The sequence below is a fragment of the Myotis myotis genome, unplaced genomic scaffold (genome assembly GCF_014108235.1).
Source record: "Myotis myotis isolate mMyoMyo1 unplaced genomic scaffold, mMyoMyo1.p scaffold_m19_p_6, whole genome shotgun sequence".
Taxonomy (NCBI): domain Eukaryota; kingdom Metazoa; phylum Chordata; class Mammalia; order Chiroptera; family Vespertilionidae; genus Myotis; species Myotis myotis.
In genome coordinates, this window is record NW_023416368.1 from 87044061 (window position 1) to 87070758 (window position 26698).

A 26698-nucleotide genomic window follows, 5' to 3' on the forward strand; every position below is an offset into this window, starting at 1 on the left:
ATTCCCTCCTTATTGGCTGTGGGTGCTGCCATCTTTGCGATGGTGTGAGGGTCAATTAGCATATTCCATCTTTATTAGATAGGTTATTCAGTGTTGTAGCTTGCTTTTTTCCCCCCATTTAATGTTGTGGTTTCCCACATTGATAAACAGTCATGAAAATATGATTATAAAGAGTATTATACATTTATTACTAGAAGACTAGTCTAGTCTCCTCCTTCCAAAGGAGGAAAAAGCACCCATAATACCATTATCTAGAAAGGTCTAAAATAATAAGTATAAATATCTATATATATAAAAGCCTAAGTGACTGTTAGGACCAACTGACCGGAATGACCAGTAGACCAATCGCTATGATGCGCACTGACCACCAGGAGACAGGCACTTATTGCAGGAGCTGTCCCCTGGTGGTCAGTGTGCTCCCACAGCCAACCTCCCATGGCCAGCCAACCTCCTGTGGCTCCTCCCCTGGCCAGCCGGCCCCTCCAACCAGCCAGCCAACCTCCCGTGGTCCCTCCTCCCTGCCAGCTGCTCCCCCAATAAGTCCCAGTTGGGGGGCTGGCTGGCCAACCTCCCGGGGTCCCTCCCCCGAGCTGGTCAGCCCCCCGATAGGCCTCGATCGCCAGCCAGGCTGAGGGATTCTACCCATGCATGAATTGCTAGCTGTGCTCTAGTATATAATACAGGTGTTGGCTGCACCCAGTGTGAATCCATTTAATGCCACAGAAGTATACACTTAAAAATGGTTAAGGCCCTGGCTGGGTAGCTCAGTTGGTGAGAGCATTGTCTCAATATACCAAGGTTGCAGGTTCGATCACCAGTCAAGGTACATACAAGAATCAACCAGTGAATGCATGTATGGGTAGAACAACAAATTGATGTTTTCTTCTCCCTTTCTGCCTCTCTCTAAAAATCAATAAATTAAAAAAAATTAAATTATGAAAAAAATGGTAAAGCTTGTTACCCATACTTTACCACATACAGAAAATGTGTATGTGTATATGCAATTTCAGTAAAAAATAAATAAATAAATAAAAAGACCAAAAGTGCCGAAACCGGTTTGGCTCAGTGGATAGAGCGTCGGCCTGCGGACTGAGAGGTCCCAGGTTCGATTCCGGTCAAGGGCATGTACCTGGGTTGCGGGCATATCCCCAGTAGGAGATGTGCAGGAGGCAGCTGATCGATGTTTCTCTCTCATCGATGTTTCTAACTCTCTATCTCTCTCCCTTCCTCTCTGTAAAAAATCAATAAAATATATTAAAAAAAAAAAAAAGACCAAAAGTAAGGAAACTTAAAAATATATATGTGTATCATACAGTATGTAATATATTTAACTCAATAGCATAATTAAATTCCCACCAAGTACTTATCATATATCAGGCCCTATTCAGCCATCAATACATTAACTGATATAAAACACACAGAGCATTGTGGAATAGGTGTTGTTATCCCCATTGTAGATATAAGGAAAGTGAGCATAGAGAGGTCAGAATACTTGCTCAAAGACACATAGTTGGGGTGAGGGGGTGGCTAGGACCCTGACTGGTTCCTCACTGCACAGCTAGCCCTGGGATCAGAGAATGGCTGATCCTTTGTAATCTGCTCTTCTCCCTTAACTAAGTTCCTTCCATGTCACTCTCAGTGTCTGGGTCATCCCCATTGGGTGCATGCAGCTCTTATTCTCATCCCCGAATTGCTAGCTGTGCTGATGCACCTTTGCATGTCCACCCAGCTACCCTTGGGCACCCATAGTGTCCTGGGCAGCTGAAGGCTGTTCTGAAACCCCTCCCTCCAGGCACCTGTAGTTGGGGGCAGATTACCCTGACCCTGGGGCGGAAGATTGAGCTCTTGGCAGCATTTGGGCTGATTGGAACAAGATCCTCATCTACACACACACACGCCATTCCCTCCCCTTCTCACCCAGGGGATGCTTTCTTTCTGGGGCCTTCTCTGAGCCTTATGTCACTGCCTCCCCTTCCTGCCCATCACACCTGGTTTGCAACTGAGTGTCCCAGAGGGTGGGGTTGCCCATTGGTGTTTGTCACCAAAGGGGACCCAGTGATGGGCTAGGGGCTTGTACCCACAAGGCTTGGCCACTGTAGGACCATTGGGCCCCCTCTCCAAAAGGTTTCAGCAAGAAGGCTCTGTCCTTTCCTTAAAGCAGGGAAGTACACAGAGGGTGGGGAGGTGGGAGGGACTGGGGACAGACAGGCAGGTTAGGACAGAGGGACATCTCTTCTGCAAACAGGCTTTGCAGACGAAAACCATGGTCATGGTCACTCCTGTGGTTCTTTTGAGAATAATGCTCAGGTGCAACAGCCCACAAAAAAAGACCTACAACTGCCCCGCCTCTGTCCCATCCGGTGTGTCCTGGATCAAGCGGAGCCAGGACTGTCCTTCATCATCCTTAGGGCCTTTGCTCACTGTCTCTCTCCTCTCCTAGGACCAATTCTGACTCTGCCCTGCACCAGAGCACAATGACACCCACCCAGCCAGAGCCCTTTATGGGGGGGTCCCAGGACGCACACCAGAAAAGAGGTATGGGCCAGGTACATGGGCATCTTTCCTCAGGTCAGGCAAGTCCAATGGTAGTCCCTGTGCTCGCAGAGGTCACAGCTCATGGGTGGATAGACCTGTGAAGAAAGATTCAGTGGGTGCTATGGGACAAGGGGAGGGGCTCAGGGAAACCAGAGATGGTACTATTTGAGTTGGATTTTGAAGCGTGTGTAGGTTTCTGGGCAGAGAAAGCAGTGCCTGTAAATACCCATTGCCTTCTGTTCAAGAATTCAGCATGGCCATGCAGTCTGGGGACCTTGCGTGTTTTTTTCAAATGTAGGGGACAGCAAGCTCAAGCAAAAGGGGCAGTTATCAGCTCATGACTAAGCAGGTCACAGCTAGATGTTGAGTTTCAGGTAGAGTTTGACCCAAGGCTTTATACTGGGCCATATCCTGGCTGTGCTGCTCAGAGCCCTCATGGTCCATATCATAGGCTCATCCTGACCTTGGTGGGTGGGAAAAAGGCTGATTCTTTCCCAGCTCTTGCCCAGAGGCTCCTCTCCAACTGGGCCATGTACATAGCGCTGCAGCTGGGCCATCTGTGCCCAGGCTCCCAACCTCTCCTCGGAGCCAGGCATAGGCAGCATCACTGGGACCTTCCAGGAGGGCACATGCCATCTTAAAAACTGGGGCAGCATCATCCAGAGAGGGGAATGTGATGCTGTGAGGCCAGCCGCAGGCAACCCCTTAGGGGCCTATCTGCCCCAAGACACTGAAACCAGAGAATTAATCACGTACAGTTAAAGCCCAAATGCTTATTGCTTTTTATTAGCAGTTCACTGTGCAAGTGTGTAAGCACCAGGGAGATTCTACTGACAGGATTGTCCACCAGAACTTTACCCCTTGCGGGGGCTCTCTTTGCACTCCATCTTCCTGGGACCCTAGCTCATCAGGCAGTGAAGGTGAGATTGCAGAAGGAATTGTCTTCGTAATAAAAGCCAGGATTCTGAGTGTTCAGAGGTGATGAGGACATTGTGCCTGGAGCTTCCCTCCTGTTTCCTGTACTGGGGGGGCAATTCTGAGGTGGCATCTCCATGGTGGGTCTCCCAAGAAATGTGGGCTTTTGTAGGTAGGTGGGGCTCTGTGACTGTGGAAGAGAGCTGCAAGCCTGGAACCCCTGGCACCTCAGAGTCCAGTTGGCCTTGGGGTGTGGGGAAGTGAGACATGTTACCTGTCCTCTTTCCTCCAGTCGGGGCCAGACGGTGACAGAGTCAGGTTAGCCTGGCTGCCCTCCCACCCCGAGCCTGGCCCCTCCCGGTTTCAGGAGGGCGGGGTTGATCCATCTGGCTCTGTTCAACACATCGAGGGAGCTTCATCCTCCCTGAAGTAAAACCCTCACTCAGATTTGACCACTCATGCCAGCTGATTTAACACGAACGCAGGCCTGAACCCCCAACGGGCACGAAGAAGTTGAGTCTCATCAAGAAAATGTTCAGTCTCACTGTTACCAAAAGGTCCAAGGAAGGGGCCTTCGGGTGCGACTGGCTTCATGGCTTCAAATGATGCCCATCCAGTCTCTCAGAACTTCCCTTTTTTCCTCCTCTCTCCCCTCCTTCCCTCCTCTAGGGTTGGCTGGCGTTTCAACTAACTTAAGGGGCCACAGCTACCATGGTGGCTCCACCCAACCCATCTAACACTGAGCAATGTGACACTGTGATGATGGCCCAAGAGGGAGAGTCAGCTGTCCACAGGGCAGTGGCCATTCACTGGAGCCAGAGAGAAGTTCTCAGCTGTTCTCTATAGCCTGCCATCTCCAAGACTGAGTCGATCCCATTGGGAGGCTGAATGATACAGGTCCTTAGCTCTAGAGCAGTGGTTCTCAACCTTCTGGCCCTTTAAATACAGTTCCTCATGTTGTGACCCAACCATAAAATTATTTTCGCTGCTCTAGCGCTTAAGTCACAGGTTCTCTGACTTTTTAAAATGTTTTTGTTTTGTTTTAATGAAACCCATTTTGTACTTTAGTACAATCCCCAGAAGTCACTATTGGGGCACATTACTATCACGGTTGTGACTGTATGTCAGGGAAGTGCCCTCCTGCTACCGCCAGGCAGCTGCAGAGATTCCCTTTCTGACTCTCCTTCTCCCCACACCTCACTCTAGTCTTACTACTAACAGTCCCAGGAATGGAGGAGACCACCTCAGAGACGGACAAGAACCTTTCTAAGCAAGTATGGGACACCAAGAAGGTAAGAGCCTTTGGGCTTTTAGAAGTGGTTTCTTTCTTGGTCTTTTTTTAAGCACAGCCAAGCAGATGAAACAACACATTGAAGGAGCTTCATCCTCCCTGAAGTAAAACCCTCACTCAGACTTGACCACTCATGCCAGCTGATTTACCATGAATGCAGGCCTGTTACACTGGTGAAAAGCATGTACAGAATTAAATAAGCCTGGCAGCGTGGCTCCGTGGTTGAGCATCAACCTCTGAACCAGAAATCATGGTTTGATTCTGGTCAGGGCACATGCCTGGGTTTGGGGGCGTGCAGGAGGCACCCAGTCAATGATCCTCTCTCATCATTGATGTTTCTATCTCTCTCTCCCTCTCCCTTCCTCTCTGAAAATACTATTAGTAAAAAATATGTTTTTAAAAAAAGAATTAAATAAAACCCGTGCTTGCTTTCACAGCATATACACTAAAATTGGACAATACAGGGATTAGTATGGCCCCTGCACAAGGATGACACAAGGACATCAGGGTCCCTGCACCTGAATGTGGTGCTGCCATAAAGAAAGGGAAGATGGCTAGTGGTGGGGAAACACCCTTTCATCCTGGGAGTAAGAAGAGGGTGGCAGAGCCCAGCATCCTGGTGAGACTTTTTTTTTTTAATCCTCACCCACATATATTTTTTCCATTGCTTTTTAGAGAGAGTAGAAGGGAGGCAAAGGGGGCAGAGAGAGAGAAAAAGAGAAACATCGATGTGAGAGACACATCAATTTGTTGCCTCCTGCATATTGCCTGACTGGGGCCAGGAATCGAACCCACAACCTTTTGGTAGGGGGCTGACTACTGAGAAACACTGGCCAAGGGTGGGTGAATTCTTAATACTGTTTATGTAGAATGTTTTTGAAAAGATTCTTTAGAAAGTCATTGTCAAGGTGCTTTGCAAAAGTCCAGTAATAAAGCTAATGTTTACTTCCAGAATTAAGGAGCCTGTGGCCATGTAGAAATCCCTTCCACCCAGTTCCCTACTGAAGCTCAAGGTCACAGGCCCCCTGAGGCGGCCCAGTTACTGCCAGTCAGGCATTCCCTTCTCACTGGGTGTGTTTGTGGGCTGACCCAGCCCTCCCCCGTGGGTCCACATTCTTGTCTGGTAATCCCTAAAGAACACCAACAGGAGTGTCTACCTGAGGGCCCCAGAGGCAGACAGGAATTAGGGAACGTGACACAGTGGAGGCCTGTTAGCACGCAGGCTTTGTCCTGTCATGTCTGCTGCCTGAGGAAGAGAGTTCCTTGCTTTGTCCTTGAATGAGAATCTAGAGGCCTGGCCTGGAGCCTGCAGATCTCCGGTGGCAATAGTGTCTCTAGCCCAGCGACCGCCAACCTTTCAGACCTCACGGACCACCAGTGGTCCGGGGACCACCGGTTGGCAACCGCTGCTCTAGCTCACAGAGGTCTTACTGCCCATAGGGTTTCCCTAAGACCCCTTCTCCTGGGCTAGCCTGCAGGGTGGCCAGAGTTCTGGTCCTCAAATGGTGGTGTGCTGGGGTCCCCATGGGAGTCACACCTCTAGGCACCACGGGAAGGCCGGCCCGCTAATGCCACAGTGGCAGCCTCTTTGTTTCAGGGCAGCCAGTCCAAGCTGCCTCAGGCTTCCCCACATGATGTTCTTTCTGGGGGTGGACAGACAGATGCTGAGCAGAGGCAGTCTCTACCCTATTGACTCCTTCTCCTTCCCACCCTGATCCAGGAATATATGAGGGGTTAGCCTCCACCACCCAGGTTTCCAATGGACCTCTATAGAGCTGGTGGCCAACAGCTGTGGCACAGCCTGAGAGGCTGAGATGTAAAGAGCAGGCAACACGATCCCCCCGGGACACCAGCTCTGACAAGGCACCACATCACCCCTGGACTGTGCTACCTTACCAGGCAGACACAGTGAAACTGGGAGGGACCATAGGGAGATCCTCTCCACTTGACGCTTGGTTTAGCCCCTGGGCATGTCTGGGGCACGCGCCCCCCCCCCCCCCCACACACACACACAGTCCCTTAGGGACGCTCTTCATCTGTGGGACTCCCTAGGACCCCATAGCTTGCTTCTCCTTGAGCATCACTCAGCTCTCTTGTGGAGATCAGCCATGCTATGAGGAGGCTGCTGAGCCTTTGCTGTCTTCTCTTTCAGACAGGGTCCAGGCCCAAGTCCTGCGAGGTCCCCGGAATCAAGTAAGTCCCAGTGGGACCTGCCCTGCATGCCTATGGCCACCAGGGGCTGCTCAGACGGCAACCCCACCCCAATTTCCACCTGTTCACGAGAGGCTACAAGTCCAGACAAGAGGAATGCTGGGCTGCTGGTGGCCACCCAGCAAGGCTTGCCCTGGGGGATGCTTCCACCCCTTAGAGTCCCAGTGGTTCTCAACCTTCTGGCCCTTTAAATACAGTTCCTCCTGTTGTGACCCAACCATAACATTATTTTTGCTGCTACTTCATAACTAATGTTGCTACTGTTATGAATCGTAATGTAAATATCTGATATGCAGGTTGGTCTTAGGCGACCCCTGTGAAAGGGTCGTTCGACCGCCAAAGAGGTCGCGACCCACAGGTTGAGAACCGCTGTCCTAGACACACTGTCCCCAGACAGCAGGGGGACCCTCATCCCATCCCCTCTCCCTGCCCTGCAGGGATAAGCTGCTTCCCATTGGAGGTTTAGGCTGATGGTGGTTTCTCGAGCATGACAGCATCTGATGGCAGGATGTCCTTTTGCACCAGTTAGTGTGTTTTTTTGCAAGCCCCCCAACCCCCCACCACTGCCACCGCAGCTTCTGGGGGAGAACCAGCAGCCACAGTCCAAGAGGTCAACTCCCCTGTGTCTGGCCTTTTCCCAGCATCTTTCCATCTGCTGACCAGGAAAACACTACAGCCCTGATTCCTACCACCCACAACACCGGGGGTTCCCTGCCTGACCTGACCAACATCCACTTCCCCTCCCCGCTTCCAACCCCGCTGGACCCCGAGGAGCCCACCTTCCCAGCGCTCAGCAGCTCCAGCAGCACCGGCAACCTCACTGCCAACTTAACGCATTTGGGCATCGGCAGCACTGGCCAGGGTAAGGCTGGGAGGGTGAGGACACTTCCTTCCCCAGCAAAGTTCACCTGCTAGCAAGGATGGCGCGCGCGCGCGCGCGCGTGTGTGTGTGTGTGTGTGTGTGTGTGTGTGTGTGAGAGAGAGAGAGAGAGAGAGAGAGAGAGAGAGAGAGAGAGAAACGACTGAGCAGGGTCACTTCCAAAATGCTGGGCATAAAGTGGGAACAGCCCAACATGGAGTGGAGGCTTGGTGTTACTAGGCTGTCCCAAGGCGAGTGGTGTTAGGACAGAGGGTACAGTCTGGGCAAAGACCCTGCATTGGGAAGGCTCATGTTGTCTCTAGGGATGGGACAGTGGTTCTGAGGGGTGCTGGGAGCTTTAGAGAGTGTGGTCCACCAGACTTTCCCTTTCTTCCCACCCCATAGCTGACTATGGCTGCCTTCTTGGGACACTCCAGCCTGACCCCCTCCCCAGGCTCCACACTCATTTCTCCCTGGCTATGTCTTCAGGGGCGACCCTTGGGGCCCTTGCCCATCCCAGTATCTCTTGGCACCACCCCAACCCTGTTCCTCCTAGGGGCCTATGGCATTATCTCCCTGCAACACAGACCAGGAACCTGGAGCTGTACTCCTCAATCCCTTGGCCCTCTTGCCCACCCTAACCAACTGGCATGTCTATTAGCCCCACCATCAGGACCCTCCTCATCCTGTACAGCCTCCACCTGCTGCCACACCCCTTCTCAGTCCCAGCCTCTTCTCCACCCAGAACAGCTGTCAGCTCATGGCCCTCCTCTGCTCTGGTCCTTGCATAGCCCCTCACCTCCCACACCTCTCCTCTCCAGCTAATGAGCTCACCTCGGGGCCTCTGTACATGCTGTTCCTCCCCCATGGTCCTTCTCTTCTAGGCGGCAAGGACCCCTCACCTGCCCCATCTCTGCTCACACCACCTTCCCATAGTGAGGCCTCCTGGCCTCTGCTCATACCCCCCACCTGGTTTACACAGCGTTGCTTTTTTGCTTTTCTGTACTCACCCTGAGTACTTTGTTCTCACCTGTCCCCTGGGTTAAGCCTCACTCCCCTGCAACCCCACTGTGACCCCTGCACTGAGTTGACTGTGGGTTTGCATTCAGAGAGGAGATAGGGTGCTCCCAGCAGCCCCAGCGAGCAGGAGGGCTCAAGGGGGCCCCTCTGTGAGCCCAAAGGTATCAGGACTTGGTGGTCAGTGAGAGCACTACGTCATGTTCCCTTCTTCCTGCACAGGGATCACCGAGCAGCCGCATTCACATGTCATCACCCTGAGTGTGGTGGGCAGCACTGTGCAGCCCTTTCTGAGATAATCACACGCTCAGAGTCACGTTCACTTGCAAGCGCTCTGACTGCCCTGGGGAGAACAGGCTGTCAGAGGGGAGGCCGCACCTAGACCAAGGCAGGGCCCCATCAGACACTCTGAAGAGAGGTTTCTGGGGGAAATGGGCTGGCTTGGGAGCTGGGTTGATGTGAGGAGTGGTGGAGAGTCAGTCCTACCTCTGGTGCCCATGGGGCCTGAGAATGTGAGGTGTGTTGGAGACAGTACCATGTTCCTAGGTTTTTAGATAAGGGGATGGGAGCCAGACAATGAAGGGAGGAGTGGGACTCTGGCCTGAGGATGTTGAGATTGCCCCTGGCCCTATGCCCACCCAGGCTTAGCTACAGAGCAAAGGGCACCATCCCAGCCATGCCCCCCTGCCTACCCCCTCACCCCCCGAAGGCCCAAAGACAAATGAGTAGATTCAGGGAAGCCCAAGACCCATGGCCCCTAGAGACCAGTGGGCAGCAGCGTAAGCATTGGCCTGTGCATGTGCAGAGGAAGAGAGTGGAAGGTTGGTTCTGGGACTACTGCCCCCCACTTTCCCTGGCTGATGCTGACACTACCATTTCCTGGCCCCATTCCCCCCCCCCTTTTTTTAAATTAAATGTTTATTGTTGAGAGTATTACAGATGTCCCCCCTTTTTTCCCCTTGACCCCCACCACCTGGTTTCCACCCCGCCCCAGGCCTTCACCACCCTATTGTCTGTGTTCATGGGCAGTGCATATCCTATATAATAAAAGGATAATATGCAAATTCCATTTTTCCCCACTTTTGACTGTGGCCTCCAGAGGATCACCCTCCTCCACCCGAGAGTCCTTGGCAGCCCCCCAGCGCCCACCAGGAGCTGTGCACTTCTGAGCAGAGTCTAAACAAGCACAGGAAAACAAGCACATGTGAAAGCTGCAGACCCTGAATCGGGCTGCATATGGGAGGGGGTCCGGGGGCGGGGATCGGACCCTCGCCACCTGGTTCTAGTATCTGCCAGTGATGTCTGACATGTGTTGGATTGTTTTCAAACCTGCCGCTCCAGGGGCTCGCCTGACAGGGGCTTCACTTTCTGAGTGCGTTTTAAATCAAGCCGAGCCTTAGCCTCTGGCACACATGGAGACTGCACCCCCGCCCCCCCCCTCCCTGCCCCCCCCCCCCCCCCCGGCTCACCCAACAGTCAGATCATGAGCCCAAGAGAAGGAAGAGGCCTTCCCATCAGAGAGGGAGACAGTGGCCCCTTTCGTCCCCTTCCACATTTGCTAAAGTCGGTTCCCTGGCTGTCCGCTGGGACCTGGGAGGACAATAGGCCTGGGTCCTCCTTCTTGGCACTGCTCTGTGCCTGGCTGCTCCTGCATTCCGGGCTTATGTGTCTTGGGATGAGCCCCTATTACCTGGCTCGTCCTCCCCTGGCAGCTCTCCCTGCCTGCCCAGACTTCCCTTCCAACTGGCCCCACTCCTTTTCCCAAAGGTGACCCAGGTTGCCAAAAGGAATTCAACAGGAAGGCATTCGTTCACCCTCCAGGCCCCCATGTGAGGCCAGGAGCTCACTGCGGTCCAGCAGAGGATTCAAAACCACCTTTGTATTCAGGGCAGATGTTAGAGGCTGGCAGCCCAAGTGCCAAATCCAGCCCAATGGTGTATTTTGTCTATCCTACGACTGTGTGTGTGTGTGGTGCTTTGAATAGATACTTAAACATCAGGAGAGTGCGTGTAAAAACCTGGATGTCTGGCTTCTTTTGAATCAGAGGACCTAGCAGCAGTGGGTCAAGATCCTATGCCCCAAGATGGGCCAGAGAGCTCGTTTACCACAGGCCCACCTGCCGCTGTCACCCCACTGCTCCTCTCACTTCTGGCATTTGACTCTGCTGCTTACTGAACACTGACATCTGCTCTCTCTGGATGCTACATGTTCCTCAGCCTGCTGGACCTATGAAGTGATGGACACTCAGAGAGATAAGGCAACTGCCCAGGGTACCCATTCCAACTGCGCTCTGAGCAGGTGTCTCTTGGACTCCTGCCCAGGCCTCTGACCCTGCCTGCCTTGATGTCTCTGTGTCCATAGCAGCCTGATTTCTGAGTCCCAAGTTCTGTGCAGAAATTGGATCCCCAGGCCCTGCCTCAGGAGCAATCAATGGCACCAGGTGCCCCGCATTGCTTGGCCAAGAGGAGCCACCAGGGCATCCAAGGGGAAGTGCAGGTGTGACCTGGCTCTCCTCACATGGATGACACAGTAAGCAACTGCCCATCATCTCCCTCAGTGCACACTGGGTGCATTCTAAGTGGCCCGTGAACCTGTCATCTTACCTGCTGGAACAAGGTTGATCTGGTGCCCTTTGCAGGGTGGGCCTGGCTCCCATGGATGAGTTAGACATCTTCACTGGCCTTGACTCGTAGTTCATTAAAGCCTCACAGTTAACTGACAAGGGCAGCTGATATCATCTCCATCTTGAGGACATGGAAACAGAGTCTGGGTGGTCAGGCCAGGCCCTCAGGGCTCCTCATTGCATCGGCAGGCCTGTTGGCTGTCTGGCACAGTGCCTGGGATAACATAAGCCCCAAATGCTGCCACACTGAATTTGACCTCACTCAGGTCCTTCACAACAGTTGTATCCAGGCATTGGATTGCTGGGGGAGGGGGCCAAGGGGAGAGGAGGATGTGGAGTCTCTGGCAGGAGCTCCATCAGGAATGTGGGTTTTGGAAGAAGATAAAGAGTAACCGAGTTTCTAGCCAGTGGAGCTGATGGTCCAGCATGAAAAATACACTAGGGATTGGGGCGGGGGAGGTGGAAGTGAGATGGGGGGATGGAGGGGATGCCAGTTATACAAATCCAGGGCTGAGAGGAGATCTGGCCAGAGGAGCAGTTATGAGAAAGAACAAGTGCATCAAATGAGGGTGAGGAGGGCATGAAGGTCAAGAGGAAACTCCAGTGTTGGGCAGGACTGACTTGTTTGGTGCTAACCAAAATCCAAGCCAATTTAGGGGAAAAAAGTAGATTGATTGTCTCCCAAAGAGGGGAAGTGCCAGTGTAGCTGCATCCGGGGCACAGGTGCTGCCTCTCCCACCTCACTCTCCAGCTGATCCTTCCCCTTCCAGCCACAGAATGCCACACACACACACACACACACACACACACACACACACACACACCCTCTATACCTCCAGCCTCTCTTGGAGTTCCATCAGAAGTCCTAGGTCAGTCTCTCATTGTGTCAACCTGGTCACATGTCCATCTAGGGACCAATCATGTGGCAGTCCAGAAGCAGGAAAGTGCTGCCCAGCAGGACCTTCAGGACACCCCTCCTGGAGGGATGGCAGGATCAGTATGGAGAGTGTTGGTCATCATGGGATTTTGGGAGGAGAATAGAGACCACACAGAGCTGGGGTCCCCAAGATCAGGGTATCAGGATCTTGGAGGGGGCACCCTGGTCTGGCAATCAGGGCATGCCCACTGGCTTCTGTCCGAGCAATTGAGCTGTCCCCAACAGTGACCATGGGTGTATGAGTGGCCCTTTGGAGGCTAGAGTCATGCCAACCCTTCCTTCCTTCCAGGGATGAACACTCCAGTCTCTTCACCGCAGCACCGTCCGGCCAATGTCAGCCCACTATCCCTGAGTTCGGAGACACGGCGGCAGCAGCAGGCACAGCAGGTGTCACCCACCCTCTCCCCGCTGTCACCCATCACTCAGGTTCGAGAGGGCAATGGCGTGGGGGACGGCCCAGTTCTGTCTCTCTGGGAGACCTACTCCTTCCAGGGAGACCTTAGAAACAGCCCAGCATTTTTGGCTTTTTGTCAATTTTTTAAACACATGGGAAATGCATTAATCAGTGACCTGGAGTCCCCTGTGCCATCATGGGCAGGTCCTATGTTAGCAATTGCTGTGTGAATGGGGCATATTTCAATTATGGTACTTTCTCTTTTTTAGGATCTAGTTGAAATTTTCCAAAATAAAATTTTAGAGAGGTCTCCCTCTCTCCCCCAATTTACTGTAATTTTGATTTTTTGGTAATGGTGTATATATAGAAATTAATCTGTTTCATCTAGGTCACGCAGCAAGCTGGTGTATGATTGTTCATAGTAATAGTACTCTCTCATAATCCTTTTATTTCTGTTAAGTTGGTAGTAATATTCCCACTTCCATTTCTGATTTTAGTAATTTAATTCTTCTCTTGTTTACTTAGTCACTTGAGGCTCATAGAATGAGTTAGGAAGTGCTCCCTCCTCTTCTGTTTTTTGTTTGTTTTGAAGAGTTTGAGAAGCATTGGTGTTAATTCTTTAAATGTTTGGTAAAATTCATGAGCGAAGCCACCTAAGGTCTGAGCTTTTATCTTCACTGGGAGGTTTTTTTTTATTGGTTCAACCTCCTTACTTGATATAGGTCTACCCAGATTTTCTATTTCTTCTTGGGTCAATTTTGGTAATTTGTGTGTTTCCAGGAATTTGTCCATTTTATTAATTTTTAAAAAAATATGTTTTCATTTATTTTTAGGGAGGGAGAGAGAGAGAAACATCATTGTGAGAAAGAAATATCAATTGGCTGCCCCCAAAAGCACCCTCACTGGGGATCAAGCCTGTAACCTGGGCATGTGCCCCAACCGGGAACTGAACCAGTGACCCCTTGCTCAACCAACTGAACCACACCAGTCAGAACTTGACTATTTTTTAAAAATCCCTGACAGATAACATTTTTGTTCTTTGTTTTTTATTAATATAACCTTAATGGCATAATTCATTTATAACAAAATGAAGTCATTCACACATTTCAATGCCTGTTCTGGGCCTGGTTCCCCTCCGTGTCTGCTTGTACAGTGGTCTTGTTCAGATCAGGATCCACAAGAGCCATGGTGGTTTTTCTGGCAGCTGTGTCATCACTCTCTCCATCTGTGACCCCTGCCCCTTTTCTCCACCCCCAGTCTCTCAGGCTTGCTTTCCCTTTCTGGAAAGTACTTATTAGAGATTAGGCATCTGCTAAGCTCCCGGGCATGTACTGCCTCCATCACAGGGCAGGATTCCTGCATATCCCAGGGACTCTGTACAAACTCATGACTTTTGAAAACTTCCTCTGCTTATTTTCCTCTTTCCAACTCTGAGAAGGCTTGAGCTGGTTATCACCTAGTGGCTACATCAGTGCCTTCATCACTCGCACCCTCGCTAACCTCCCAGGTGAGCCAGGCTGCAGGATGGTGATGAGCAGTCCCTTCCGCTCTCTGAGGGGAATAGGCTGGCCACCCTCTAGGTTATCGTAGTGTGATACCTGGTGCCTGCCTGCAGTGGGGAAACTTCAGTTCAGAGAGGCGTGGGTTTCCTGAGCCTGTGTGAATACAGAAAGTTGTGCCTACCTCTTGGTGTGCAATGAGGGTAAAAGAAAGGCTGGTGGGGTGTAGGGTGCAGCCAGCTGGATTAGATGCCCAGGTCCAGCTGACCCTCCATAGCCCTGGGTGAGGCCCCGTTTAGGCCTGTGCCTCCCGGTCCAGGGTGTGATGTCTCTTTGTTCATCTCTGTCACATTGTTGCTGAGCTTGCCAGGCCATGAGGGCCCCTTGGGGGACCAGGTGCTTGTGGCCTGGCCCCCCATGCTGACACCTGAATCTGAAGCCCTTCTCTTCCCACAGGCCGTGGCCATGGATGCCCTATCTCTGGAGCAACAGCTGCCCTACGCCTTCTTCACCCAGGCAGGCTCCCAGCAATCAACTCCACCGCAGCCCCAGCCCCCGCCACCCCCGCCACCAGTATCCCAGCAGCAACCATCCCCACCACCTCCGCAGGTGCCCATCAACCTCCCCCCAGGCAGCCCCCTGATGCCGAGCACCAGCCTGTCGCAGGGACCCCAGCTGCCCCCGCTCCTGGTCACAGTACCGTCCTCTCTCCCCCAGTCCCCCCCAGACAACCCAGGCCAGCCACCGATGGGAATCGACATCGCCTCGGTAAGCCCAGGACATGGTCGTCGAGGCCTGGCCTCAGGGTCTGGCTGTGGGGTCATGCAGGAGGAACCTGGGGCTGTGGGAGGCTCTGTTGGGTGCCCAGTTTTGTCTGCAGCCACCTCAAGGTTCCATTTGGAGGCCAACTTGCCAGGGTTTGGGGCTGAAGCAGACACTGCCGGGGCTCAGCACCCAGTGGAGTTTCTGCTGAGTATGTCACCCCATGTACACATGGGGAAACCGAGGCACAAGCACGTGTCAGTGCCCCAAACCTTACCTAATATGGGCTACCCATGTCTGGCTGCCAAGCCATTCCCCATGGCCCTTGATACCTGCCCCTGCCCTTCCCATCCAAAACAGGGCTTCCCTGGAGGTAAGGAGAGCACAGCTCTCAGGGCCCAAGGCACAGGCATCTGCAAGCCAGAGGGTCAGAGGTGAACTTGGAGGGGAGGAAGGGATGCAGCACAGTGTCTGAGCCGGGGGCTTTAGCTCAGACCCTGGGACCCCCCTGCCTGGACCAGGGCTGAAGCTCAGTTACAAGATGGGACCATGGGACCCACTTCCTGGGCTGGGGCAGTGGAGCTGCGGCTCAAACCATGGGACCCTCTGCCCAGCCAGGGACTGCAGCTCAGACCATTGGATGCCCCACCAGGGCTGAGCTAGGTTTTTACCTCTGCAAACCCAAAGCTTCCTGATTGTTCAGACTTTGACCCTGATTACTCTGGTGGGAAGAGGGTGGTCATTGCTACCTTTAGCAATCCAAAGGAACAGAGACCCATGTTTGGGGCACAGTGAACCCTCCCCATTCAGCCTTCAGTTAACAGCCCTGGGATAAAGCTCGCTCTCAGAACATCATGTGGTCTGCAAAGAACAGCCACCTCCCTAAGCTGGTGGTCAGGCAGTGACCTAACAGTAGAGACCCACATTTCCAAGCTGCTCCAACCCCTTAGCAGGCAGACGCGCCCCCCCTCCCCGCCCCCTACAGGAAAGTACCCAAGCCTTTCCTTTAGCATTAACACAGCAAGTGTGGGGGCAGCTCTGATGCTGGAGCCAACCTGGGCACCCAGCTCCCCAACACCCTCCTGCAGTGGGGCCTGGCTACGGAGCTGGGTGGACATTGTGGGCACGGGTATTCAAACCAGGTGCACACACAGTGCCTCCCCAGGCTCCCAGGTCAGAGAGTCTATCTCCTGGTGCCCCCAGGGACAGCTGGCTCCCTTGGGGCACAGGCAGTCTCCTGCAGAGTTTCTGCAGACTCTCCCAGGCAAGAGCATCTCTCGGGACATTTTCCTGGTCTTCACCAAGTGACACACTGGTGCCACCCACACCCTATTAATTGAGCTCCCATGCCCCACCCAGGCTCAACCCCCATCACAAACTGCTCAGAGTAGGTCACTGAGGAAATGCGGAGACTGAGCACTCATAGGGCCTTGGGCCTCCATGAACAGCAGGCTCAGAGAGGTCAGGCAGGGTTTAAATCCAGATCCTGGCCCAGCCTGTCTCATCTGTGGTGAGAAACCAGAGCCTGGTAAGAAGCCAGGGTCCTCTGCCTTTGAACAGGGAGGTAGCCAGCCCTCTGAGGTCTCTGGAGAGCATGACCCCATCAGGCTTGTCCTAAGCCACGCCAGTGATGGTGACTTCTTAGTGCTGGGAGCCCTGCTGTCAGTACCACCATTTTGAGGTGGGCAGGGTATGCCAGTACAGACTCGGGACTGAGAGCCAGGGATCCATCCAGAGTCAGGAGCAAAAGGCAACGCCTGCCCACCCAGTCCTAGGCCATCTCCGCCTTCGTGTGTGTGAGTGTGCATGTGTGTAGCTGTGCGCACATGTGTGTAGTGTGGTTGTTTTGAAGCATGTTGAATCGAGGTGGACCCAACCCTTACTCCCCCACAGCCCACAATTCCATGATGCTCGGTTCTAGGTCCTCTGACTCCAGCCCCCAACACCTGGGAGCTGGGTTTGGAGACAGGTACCCCTGAGGCCCCGAACTCTAGCCCCAGGTCCTCTGCTCACTGAGGGGTGGGGCCTTGTGGGAGGCTCAGCTGGGAGCTGGGCTGGGGCCTCCACGTCCTGACCTGTTTGTCGTCACAGGCCCCGGCTCTGCAGCAGTACCGCACTAGTGCCGGCTCCCCAGCCAACCAGTCTCCCACCTCACCCGTCTCCAATCAAGGCTTCTCCCCTGGGAGCTCCCCACAAGTAAGGGATGCCGACACTCTATCCCCAGCTCACCTCGCCCCCCTGTGCCCTCGCCTGCCATCTGTGCCTCATGCCTCACATCATCCCATCTCGTCTGCTCCATGTGGTTGGGAGGAGAAGGCGCTGCCCCTCGTTCCCGCTGCTCCTCTGGTCTGTGCAAAGCTCCAGCTGGAGGTGGTGGGCTCCTCAGCCTGTTAAAGATCACAGTGCTGGCCCTGGCCAGGTAGCTCAGCTGGTTAGTGTTGTCCTGATGCACCAAGGTTGTGGGTTTGATCCCTGGTCAGGGCACATACAGGATCTCGGTGTCAGCCACACCCCAGCTCCTTGTCCATGGTTGGGGACAGCCCCAAGTGTAGCTCAAACATGGCATCCAGTAGCCTGTTAACATGTCCTCACCTGCATCTGACCACCCTGAGGCCTGGTGTCTTGAGGCTTTTGAAAGTGGGGGGTGCTCCCCTTGTTTTGGAGCATAGCTGAGGTGACAGCCAGTTGTGGGGGTGCTGACTACTCAGGCCCTTTCCCTCCCCTTTACCCCCTAGGAAGGTGTGTCCCCCAGAAAGCTTCTCTGAACAGTACCTGTCAGGTCCTTGTTCCCCTTCCACAGATGAGACAGGTTGACTCTAGGCCCTAGGCAACAGGCAGGACTTGACCAATCCTGTCAGATGCAGGTTACCTTCCCACACCTGGCACAGTTGGTCCCTGATACCTAACATGCACACACCCTGTCCAGGTTCCTCAGGGTTCCCCTTAGCCTGGCTCGGCTGTAGCCATATTCCATCTGGAATGTTCCATCAGAGAGGAAGGGGTGCTTGAAAAGCTGACATCTGGGCCCAAGACATCTCACTTGCAGTGAAGCCTCTCCAGGACTCTGCCCCTCAGTCCCCAAAATAACACTAAGTTGAGAAACCCCTAGGAGCCCCTGCAGTGCTCCAGGCCCCAAGCCTTATTCTCAGCCAAGGGGAGAGAGGATTCGCCTTTCTGCATAGAGCAAGGAGCAGAGCTGCCCCTCTAGACAGGCAGGAAAGACATCAGGCTCCCTTGTCCCCAGCTCAGACGTGCACCCTGAACCCAGACTTGTGTTGGGACAGTGGGCATCCCATTCAGGGAGGACTTGAGGCTTCATCTGCTATAGGAGGGGCCCTCAGGTGCTGCCTCCACACCCACAGCCACCAGGGATCCTGCTGGGACCATCAGTGTGTAGCCTCCTGCTCTGTAGGCAGGCGGAGAGGGTGGCAGTAAGCTTGGGACAGGCTGGGGCTCGGCCTGATGTCTGCACGCTCTCTGTTCGTGCACCCCAGCTCTGAGTTTTCATGACTCCCAGAAGGTGGTCTCATCATGTGGTACCGTGGGATATAGCGGGCTGGAGGAGCTGCACCTGGCAGGGGAGGCAGCAGGTGGGACCTGTACCAGATGGGCAGCCCTCCCTGGGGCCAATCCCTGAGTAGCATCCCTCTAATTCAAAATAGGACAGGAATTTGAGGGTCAAGTAGATTTCTTTCAGGAGAGATTTGTGGTCCATCCACAAATGGTCCAAAGTGGTCCATCCCAGGCAGAGCCTTTTCCTGTCATGTCAAGCCACCATCTGTGTGTCGGTCCATCTGTCAAGGGATGCAGACTGCTAACTCATGTGTGAGGATGGGGCCATCAGGCTGTCAGACCCCAACCAGAGACACTGTCTTAGAGGGGCAATGGGCTTGTTCAGAGGCAAAGTGTTGGGCAGAGGGCAGACCTGACTTCCTTCTGTAGGTTGAGTCCTCCAGGACACAATCACCAGCCCCATAGGCCTATGCCTCCCTGGCCTTGAGCAGATGCACTGAGCCTCAAGCAGTTGAGATCGTGTCTTGTGTGCTGCCTCCCTCTTCAGTTCTGAGCAGACCTTCCTGCAAACTCTCATGGCCTCCTCACAAGAGAAACTGTGGCCTGAGGTCCCCTGTGCATGCTGGGCCTCTGGGGCCAAGGCCACAGGGACAGGAACAGGTGCCTCAGAAGAAACCTGCCACCTCCTTCATGGGCAAAACCAGCCAAAACCTTCAGCCCCTTTTTTAAACCAGAAGCTGGTAATTTTTAACTCTTCCCTGGTGTTTGAATAGAGCATTTGTTCCCAGGAGCCTCCCTGCCCACCAGAGTAGCCATCTGTCCCTTTCTGCTCTCAGCCCACTGACCACCTGGAGCAGCTAGTGGGTTTGTGGCCAATCATTGTCTGGAATGGAAGCCTGAGACTCAAGCCTTGGCCATTGTCAAGCATGTGGGGACCTTTCTAGAACAGGGAACTCAGGGGGAAGGTTCTAGGGCCTTTAATCTGTGGAGACATTTGAGAGGATGACGCCTGGGAATGGCCATGGTGCAGCAACTTCCATGAGCCATCCCGTCCTGCAGAAGAGATACTTCGGGTCTGGGCTGGGAATATATCTGTCCAGACCTGGTGTTTCGGGTGTAGCCAGGACACACACCAGCCATCCCTCTCCTCCCTCCCACATCCTGCCAGGCTCCATCCGGCCATCCCTGGCAGTATCTCCAGAATGGGCAGGGGCTCCAAGCTCTTTCTGGTGTCTTCACCACCTCTGAGGTCCTAGCCCCCTGCTTCTCTCCCAGGAGCATCTCCCAGCCCCCTTCCCTGGCCAGCCTGAGCAAGCGGGAATGGGGCTGCATGCCCACCAATGAGCCCTGGGGTCTCGAGGGCAGGCTGCCAGGACTCAGCAGGTGAGAGGGGGCTTTCTGAGTGCCTGTCCTATGTTTGCTCTGCACTCATCCTGTCCACATGTGTGGACAGGGCCTGACAAAGCTCACCAAGTGCTCGTCCCATTCTGAATATTTAGGGAATCTTGTGCCTTGGTACCAGTTACATGCTTTCCTCTGGGACTTGTCAGGATTCCTGATCCTCATATCCCCCACTCTCTCATCTCTGTCTGACAGAAAGGAGGTCACCTACATCTGAGCTTAAGGAAAGGAGATGGGGGTGGCGTTCTTGGGAAATGTCAGGGTATAGAGCCATCCCACCCCCAGCAGGCAGGAGAAAGAAGCCATCATCCTGAGATGGGGGAGTTGCCAGCTCAGTGTAGGCACCCTGGAATAGCTGTTATCCACCTCCCTTGTCTCCTGCATCCTTCACTAGGTCTCAGGGGCCTCCCTGTGGGCTCAACTGGCCTATAGGAGCCTCCCCCCCCCACCCAACCTAGTCATGGGGATCATGACAACAAAAAGCCTCTCTTCTATCTGCAGCATTCTTCCACCCTGGGCAGCGTGTTTGGGGACTCGTACTATGAGCAGCAGATGGCGGCCAGGCAGGCCAATGCTCTGTCCCACCAGGTGAGCGGGTGCCCGGGCCACAGCGCCCTCAGCAAATGCTTGCCCGGACCCCGCCCGCCCTCGGGAGTGAGTTCTGCTCCTAGCCCCTCCTGTCTACAGGCAGTGGCGCACGTGACTGCCTTTGCCTCTCCTGGCGTATGCACCTGGTGTGTCAGTGAACGCCAGCAGGGAGGGCAGTGGCTGTCACAGTGGCACTTGACATGGGCCATGCATGTGAGTTTGCGGGAGGTCAAGTTGGCTTTGTGTGGAGGCCAGAATCAGGCATGCGGGCACAGGAGGGGTTGGCCGCTACCTGGAGCTGGTCACTCAACCATCCATCCATTTATCCATCCATCCATCCTGCAAGCCCTGAGGGTGTGTATGTGGGCAGGCCCGTGTGGGTTAGGAGATGGCGATACCCCAGGGCAGAGGGACTCGTGTGAGCAGCCTTCACGAGGATGGACCTGAGCACAGCTCTGAGCATCCTGCAGAAGAGGTGGTCCGGAAGTCTCAGGCAGCCCTTCCCACAGCAGCAATGCTCAGTGGCCAGCCTCACACCCTGTGTCCCCTCCAGCTGGAGCAGTTCAACATGTTGGAGACCGCCATCAGCTCCAGCAGTCTGTACAGCCCGGGTTCTACACTCAACTACTCGCAGGCGGCCATGATGGGCCTGACGGGCAGCCATGGGAACCTGCAAGACACACAGCAGCTTGGTTATCCCAGCCACAGCAGTATCCCCAACATCATTCTCACAGGTGAGGTCCTGTCTGAGGTGTCCTAGGCAGGGGTCTCAGCCCTGGGGGAGATGGAACTCCCTGCCCTATAGGGTGAGTCATGACACAACTGAGGTGTCCCTGCCTTTGGTGTGGACCCAGAGAGACCAGACCCTTGTTCCTAACCTTGAATCGCTGCCGGGCTGCAGACAGGCAAGGGGGACATACACCTGGACCCCACACCAGGCATACAGCACCTTGTGCTCAGAGCAAGTCACTCTCCCAGCCCTATGCCTGCCACCCAGGCACCTGAACACTGTTAGCTGAGTGTGTTGGGAATGTAAGTGACCATGGCAGGAGGTGAGCCCTGCATGGCAGGAGGGGTGCTTCCTGTGCAGTCAACAGGAGAGTAACAGCTTGTACACGCTGCAGTATGTGTCTCAAACGGCCTGAGTATAGTGCCCAGGTGTGTGTGTGAGGAAGTCCTGCTCCATGTAGCAGAGCCCAGACCTGTGATGCCCTCTCCACGCCATCACCCCTCCTTCCCTCCACCAAAGGCTCTTGGTTTTATTGAAGAAGGAAGTAGTTTCCTTATAAGCCAGGGCTGTGTGGGATTGAGGTGGACACCCCCTCCCCTGGTGGTCCCCACTCAAATCTCCAGGATGGATGGGTCTATGCCCAGAGTCCCCCCAAGGCTGGGACCCCAAGTATAGACCCAGTACTTCCTCCCTACCCTAACGGTGCCTCAGGTACCTGGGGAGGACCAGGCCCCATGATGACCCTGACAGTCCAGAAAGATGGATACTTTTAAACATATATACATATGTTTATGTGTGTGTGTTTATTGACGTCAGAGAGAGAGAGAGAGATAACATTAATGATGAGAGAGAATCACCGATTGGCTGCCTCCTGCATGCCACCCACTGGGGATCAAGCCCACAGCCCAGGCATGAACCTTGCCCGGGAATTGAACCGCGACTTCCTAATTCACAGGTTGACACTCAACCACTGAGCAACTCCGGCTGGGCAAGATGGAGACTTTTATACTGGTTCCTAAATGGGGAAACAGGCTTGGGGACTCCTCACAAGTAGAGGAGGGATTCCAGGTTTGAACCAGGGTCTCTAGAGGAACAAGACTTCCTCCATGCCACAGGGAGGGCCCTGGATGTGCATGCCCAGCCTGCTTCTCTGACACAGGAGGAGGCTACCTGCTGATGTCTGGGGCTGGACCTTTCTCTGGGTAGGGCCAGCCTGTGCACTGTGGTGTTGGGCAGTGTCCCTGGGCTCCACATGATGTTAGTAGCACCCCCTTCCCTAGTCCTGGCAGCTAAAAATGTTCCCTGGGGTGGCCCAAGCCCTCTTCCCTGAATGTGGGGGTAGGGAGCCAAGACTGAGCTGACTTTTGTGTCCCCCTAATCCAGTGACAGGAGAGTCCCCTCCCAGCCTCTCTAAAGAACTGACCAGCACGCTGGTTGGGGTTGGTGATGTCAGCTTCGACTCTGACAGCCAGTTCCCTCTGGATGAACTCAAGATTGACCCCCTGACCCTGGATGGACTGCACATGCTCAATGACCCTGACATGGTCCTGGCCGACCCGGCCACCGAGGACACCTTCCGGATGGACCGTCTGTGAGTGCACACCCAGCACTCTGCTGCCCAGCCCTGGCTCCGTCACCCCGCCGGTCAGTGGTCCCAACGGAGTCTCCCTGAGCCCAGGGACTGCACACTCTGTCCCTGCAAACGGCCGAGCTTGTGATTCTGAGCTTGCAATACCGCCAAGCACTCCCGCCCCCGCCCCCCCTCGGCTGTTCACCTCCCTTGGGAGGCTGTGAGTTGCCCTCTAGGACTCCGCCCTGTGCACACTCTTTCACCTCCCACCCCAGGCCATGAGCCATCAGTCCCTGTAAGATGCAGAAAGCATGTTGGGCGGGGCCACAGGCCTGGGGGCACCGGGGTCTGCTCCTCACTGTGGTGGGCAATGTGCATTTCCGACTGTTGTCCAGCTCTCACTGCCTTCCTTCATCCCTGGTTCCTACCCTCCACCCCGTACCTGCCACCCCCAGGTTGTGGTTAGGTAGAGAGCCATCCCCACCCGACAAAAGGGAGAGAACGCCAGAGAGTGGGACAGACCCAGTGCAAAATAAACACTATTTTGATTGCTGTCTTTTCTATTCCTGAGCAAACAGAATGCTAGAACCCTTCCCATGGGTGTGGATACAAAGCTGTAAACAGAGCAGCTAGATCTTCCCAGCCTCCTGCCCCACCCACCCCCCCCCCCCCACCACCACCACCACCAGGTCCCTCTGGGGCTGCCTGTCAGGAAGCCGCTGGCCAGGGTGACAGGACCTGCTAGACAGCGAATGTGGAGGCGGGTTATTTCTAGGGGTGGGTTTAGAACTTGTTTTCATCTTTCCTGCTCTGTTCTGTGGTCACTGTTACTGTTATTTACAGACGTGTGGGAAGGGGGTGGCCAGGGCATTTTTGTTGTATTTTTTTGTTGTTTCTTTTGGTCTGTATTTCCACTTTGGCTGTAGATAAGTAGCTGACTCCTTCAAGCCAATACTTGCCTGAGAGCATCTTTTTATTCCTGAAATACTCCATTACACATGTTTTAAAGCTAACTGGAAGCAGTCTGCCATCTGAGCTGGGACCCTAGCCTCATTAGTTTCACCTCAAGGTATCTCAAAACAGAAGGGTTGAGTGGCTGCCCAGCCCAGTGAGGGCAGGTTGTGCCAGGCGAGGACTCTGACAGAAGCTTGGGTGACTGGAGGTGCCTTTTCTCTGGCTATGTAGCAGACTTCTGAGAAGGAGCCACTGCTTTTATTAAGGGTCTGGAGAAGACCTGGCTCTGCCTGGCCCTAGCGGTGCCCGCCAGTCCTCAGGGCTGGTGTGTCCCAGACCCTGAGGCTGGCAGCAGCTGTGGCCCCTCTGTTCCCAGACACCCCGGATGAAGTTGTCTCTCTCCCCATCCTGAGAACCAGCTGACATTCATCCCACTGGCCACTTCTGTTGTTGCTCCTCCTGGTAGGACTGGGTTTGGAGGCAAAGAGCAGCGAGCTTTTCGTGGTGGGTTTCTAGGTGCTTGCTTCTCAAAGTGCCTTGATAGGCAGAGGTGACCATCCCTCTGCCCTCCAGGCCCTTCGAGGGGGTGGCAGGCTGGCTCTGTTTTCTGTTGGCAGCTTTATTAGGAATCTCTGTTTCAGGCCCCAAGTTGCATCTCAACTTGCTCCTCCACATGCTGTTGAGCTGACACTTCTGCCTGGCGTTATTTCTTTGTGGTGTTAGTGGCCACCCTTCTGCCTAGGCTGTGGGAGCCCTTTCAATGGGAGCTGGATTTGATCCCAGCAATCGTCCTTCCTTTTTGCTTCTTGGCCAGGCTGTTAGCACGTATCCAAGCAGCCGGGCAGCCACACTTGTGAGAAGGTCTCCCTCAGTCACTTGGCCCCGCAACCATTGTCTGGGCTGGAGGAGCACAGTGTCAGTCTGTCCAGGTCCAAGGCCTATCCTTTTACTGTGGCAGGGACTGGGGACAGAGATGGGGACTTTTTTTTAAAAAAAAAAAAAAAAGAAGAACATCTACATGTACATAGAAGAGTTTGGTTATCATTAGACTTGTATGTAGAACTTTTTAAAAAATGGCCTTAATATAATTACAAGCAACCTTCCTGGATGCAATTTTCAAACAAGGCTTTGGGATCCAGTGAGGGAGCCTTGTCAGCCCACGCTTCCCATCTGTCCAGCACCAGTTCTAGGTGCAGACAGACAGGAGAGGCCCATGGCCTGGAGCACAGGTACCATTGTATTAACATGCATTCTCTGCCTATGAGAGGTGTAGGTGCAGAGCTATCCTCGGAGGGGGCCCCACCAGGAGCCAGTGGTCAGGCATCTCCACGTCTTCCTGGGCCTTGGGAGGCCTCCTGGGGTCTGCAACAGGGAATTTTTTTTTTTTCTTAAATATCACTTCTCTACTAAATATTCTTGAGTTGCCAAGACTTTCTGAGGCAAGACAGCCTAAGGGAATCAGTCTTTTGACTTGTGATGTGAAAATACTGTGATTTTAGGTAAGCTGCGCCAGGAAGGGCGGGCCTGTGCCTATATTCTTTATGTAGACCTACCGCCCATGTCCTACTCACAAGCGCGGGGCAAGACTGGACTTCAAGCCTGGACACTGAGCCCACATGGGCTCAAAGGCCATCCAGGTCCCCCGGCTGCCCACTTCCTAGTGCTCCTGGCTTTAGCTGAGCCCCCTCAGCTGTGCAAACCTTTCCTCTGGGAGCTCAAACTGCCTGGCCTATCCGCATCTGCCTCAGTTTACCCTCTTCCCTCCAAGTCCCCAGGGCAATGAGTTTGTTCCTCTACGTAGCTCATGGGCTGAGATGGATCCTGGGATTAGCAACTCTCTATATTCTCCAGAGAAGAGGGTTGTACCCAGGACTGACTGGAGGAGAAGACAGGGTCTCGGGATCACATCCCCCATCACAGATGCCCATGCTGACCTCCCCGCTCCATGCCCTTACAGGGGGAAGACAGGTAGCACTGTTTGGACATCCTGCAGCCCCCTCCCCTTGACACTCCTGGGCAGGAAGGGTGAGTGCCAGTCTCTTGGGGCAGAGGTGCTTGAGACCCTCAATGGAGAACTCAGGGGGCAGGTCAACCCCTCAGCAAAATTTGGGGACTCACAGCCAATGGTATTCAAAAGTTGGCCAGGCTCCCCAGTGGGGACAAGCCACAGTAGAAGGGGCCCTAATTAAAGTGGGTCCAGCACCCCACAGGGGTCCCTGGGACCAGCTATCGAGGGCAGGGCTGTGTGCTTCTTGACCTTTCCCCAGGGATGCCTCCCCACCCCCTTGCGTGGGCTGGCCTTTTGGGCCCTCTGGGCTATTATCTGCTCATGGGTTTTCAGGGTAAAGGAGGGTTCTGAGTGGTTAGTGTGTTTGACCTGATTTTCATTGGCCGAACTCCTGGAAGGACATCCAGTGGGGTGGTCGCTGTGAGGCCCATGTGTCACAGTGGAGTGGGTGAGGTCAGCTCTGTCAGATGAGGCGCTGTGTGTGGAGGGCAAGGGGCCCCGTGTCCATTCATGCATTCTGCTGGGGCCAGATGTTCAGTACGGCGGACCTTGTCTGTCAGGTTCCTGGGCCTGATGAGTGCCCATGAGTAACTTTCCCTAAGGAGCCATGGGGCCCCTAAGCTGGTTCATAACCAAACATCCCTCCAGTGCCCCCTCCACTGGACTCAACTTCCTGCTTTTCCACAGGAGGCACCCCCAACCCCATATGAGGTTCTGGAAGCTTTAGGGGATTGACAAAGCATCCCCTGGGTTCTGATGAAGCTGTGGTCAAAGCTTGGGTTTGGGGTCCTCAAGGTCAATGGTACTGGGCACCCTGGTCCTGGCCCATCACTCCTGCAGGTGGCATTCCAGGTGAGGGGTCTGTGGCTGCCTGAGCCCGCCTCATGTGGC

The 26698-nt window shown here is 54.1% G+C and overlaps 1 protein-coding gene and 1 pseudogene across 10 annotated transcripts in view; both read left to right on the forward strand.

The window, feature by feature from the left end:
* The window catches only part of CRTC1 (CREB regulated transcription coactivator 1), a 62430-nt gene extending 37596 nt beyond the window's left edge, over positions 1–24834 (forward strand). For 2 of the 10 annotated variants that reach the window (XM_036311724.1, XM_036311728.1), the window contains 11 exons: positions 2441–2535; positions 4657–4742; positions 6894–6934; positions 7594–7814; positions 12678–12814; positions 14738–14890; positions 14999–15049; positions 17135–17239; positions 20459–20545; positions 21099–21279; positions 22659–24834. In XM_036311724.1, coding sequence (XP_036167617.1) covers positions 2441–2535; positions 4657–4742; positions 6894–6934; positions 7594–7814; positions 12678–12814; positions 14738–14890; positions 14999–15049; positions 17135–17239; positions 20459–20545; positions 21099–21279; positions 22659–22870 — 1369 coding nt within the window. In that variant the 3' untranslated portion in view covers positions 22871–24834. Of the gene's footprint in view, positions 1–2440; positions 2536–4656; positions 4743–6893; positions 6935–7593; positions 7815–12677; positions 12815–14737; positions 15050–17134; positions 17240–20458; positions 20546–21098; positions 21280–22658 lie in introns of all 10 variants that reach the window. The other 8 variants (XM_036311719.1, XM_036311721.1, XM_036311722.1 and 5 more) reach the window with 6 other exon arrangements.
* LOC118659430 lies at positions 5167–5265 on the forward strand (annotated as a pseudogene).
* Positions 24835–26698: the final 1864 nt, after the last annotated feature.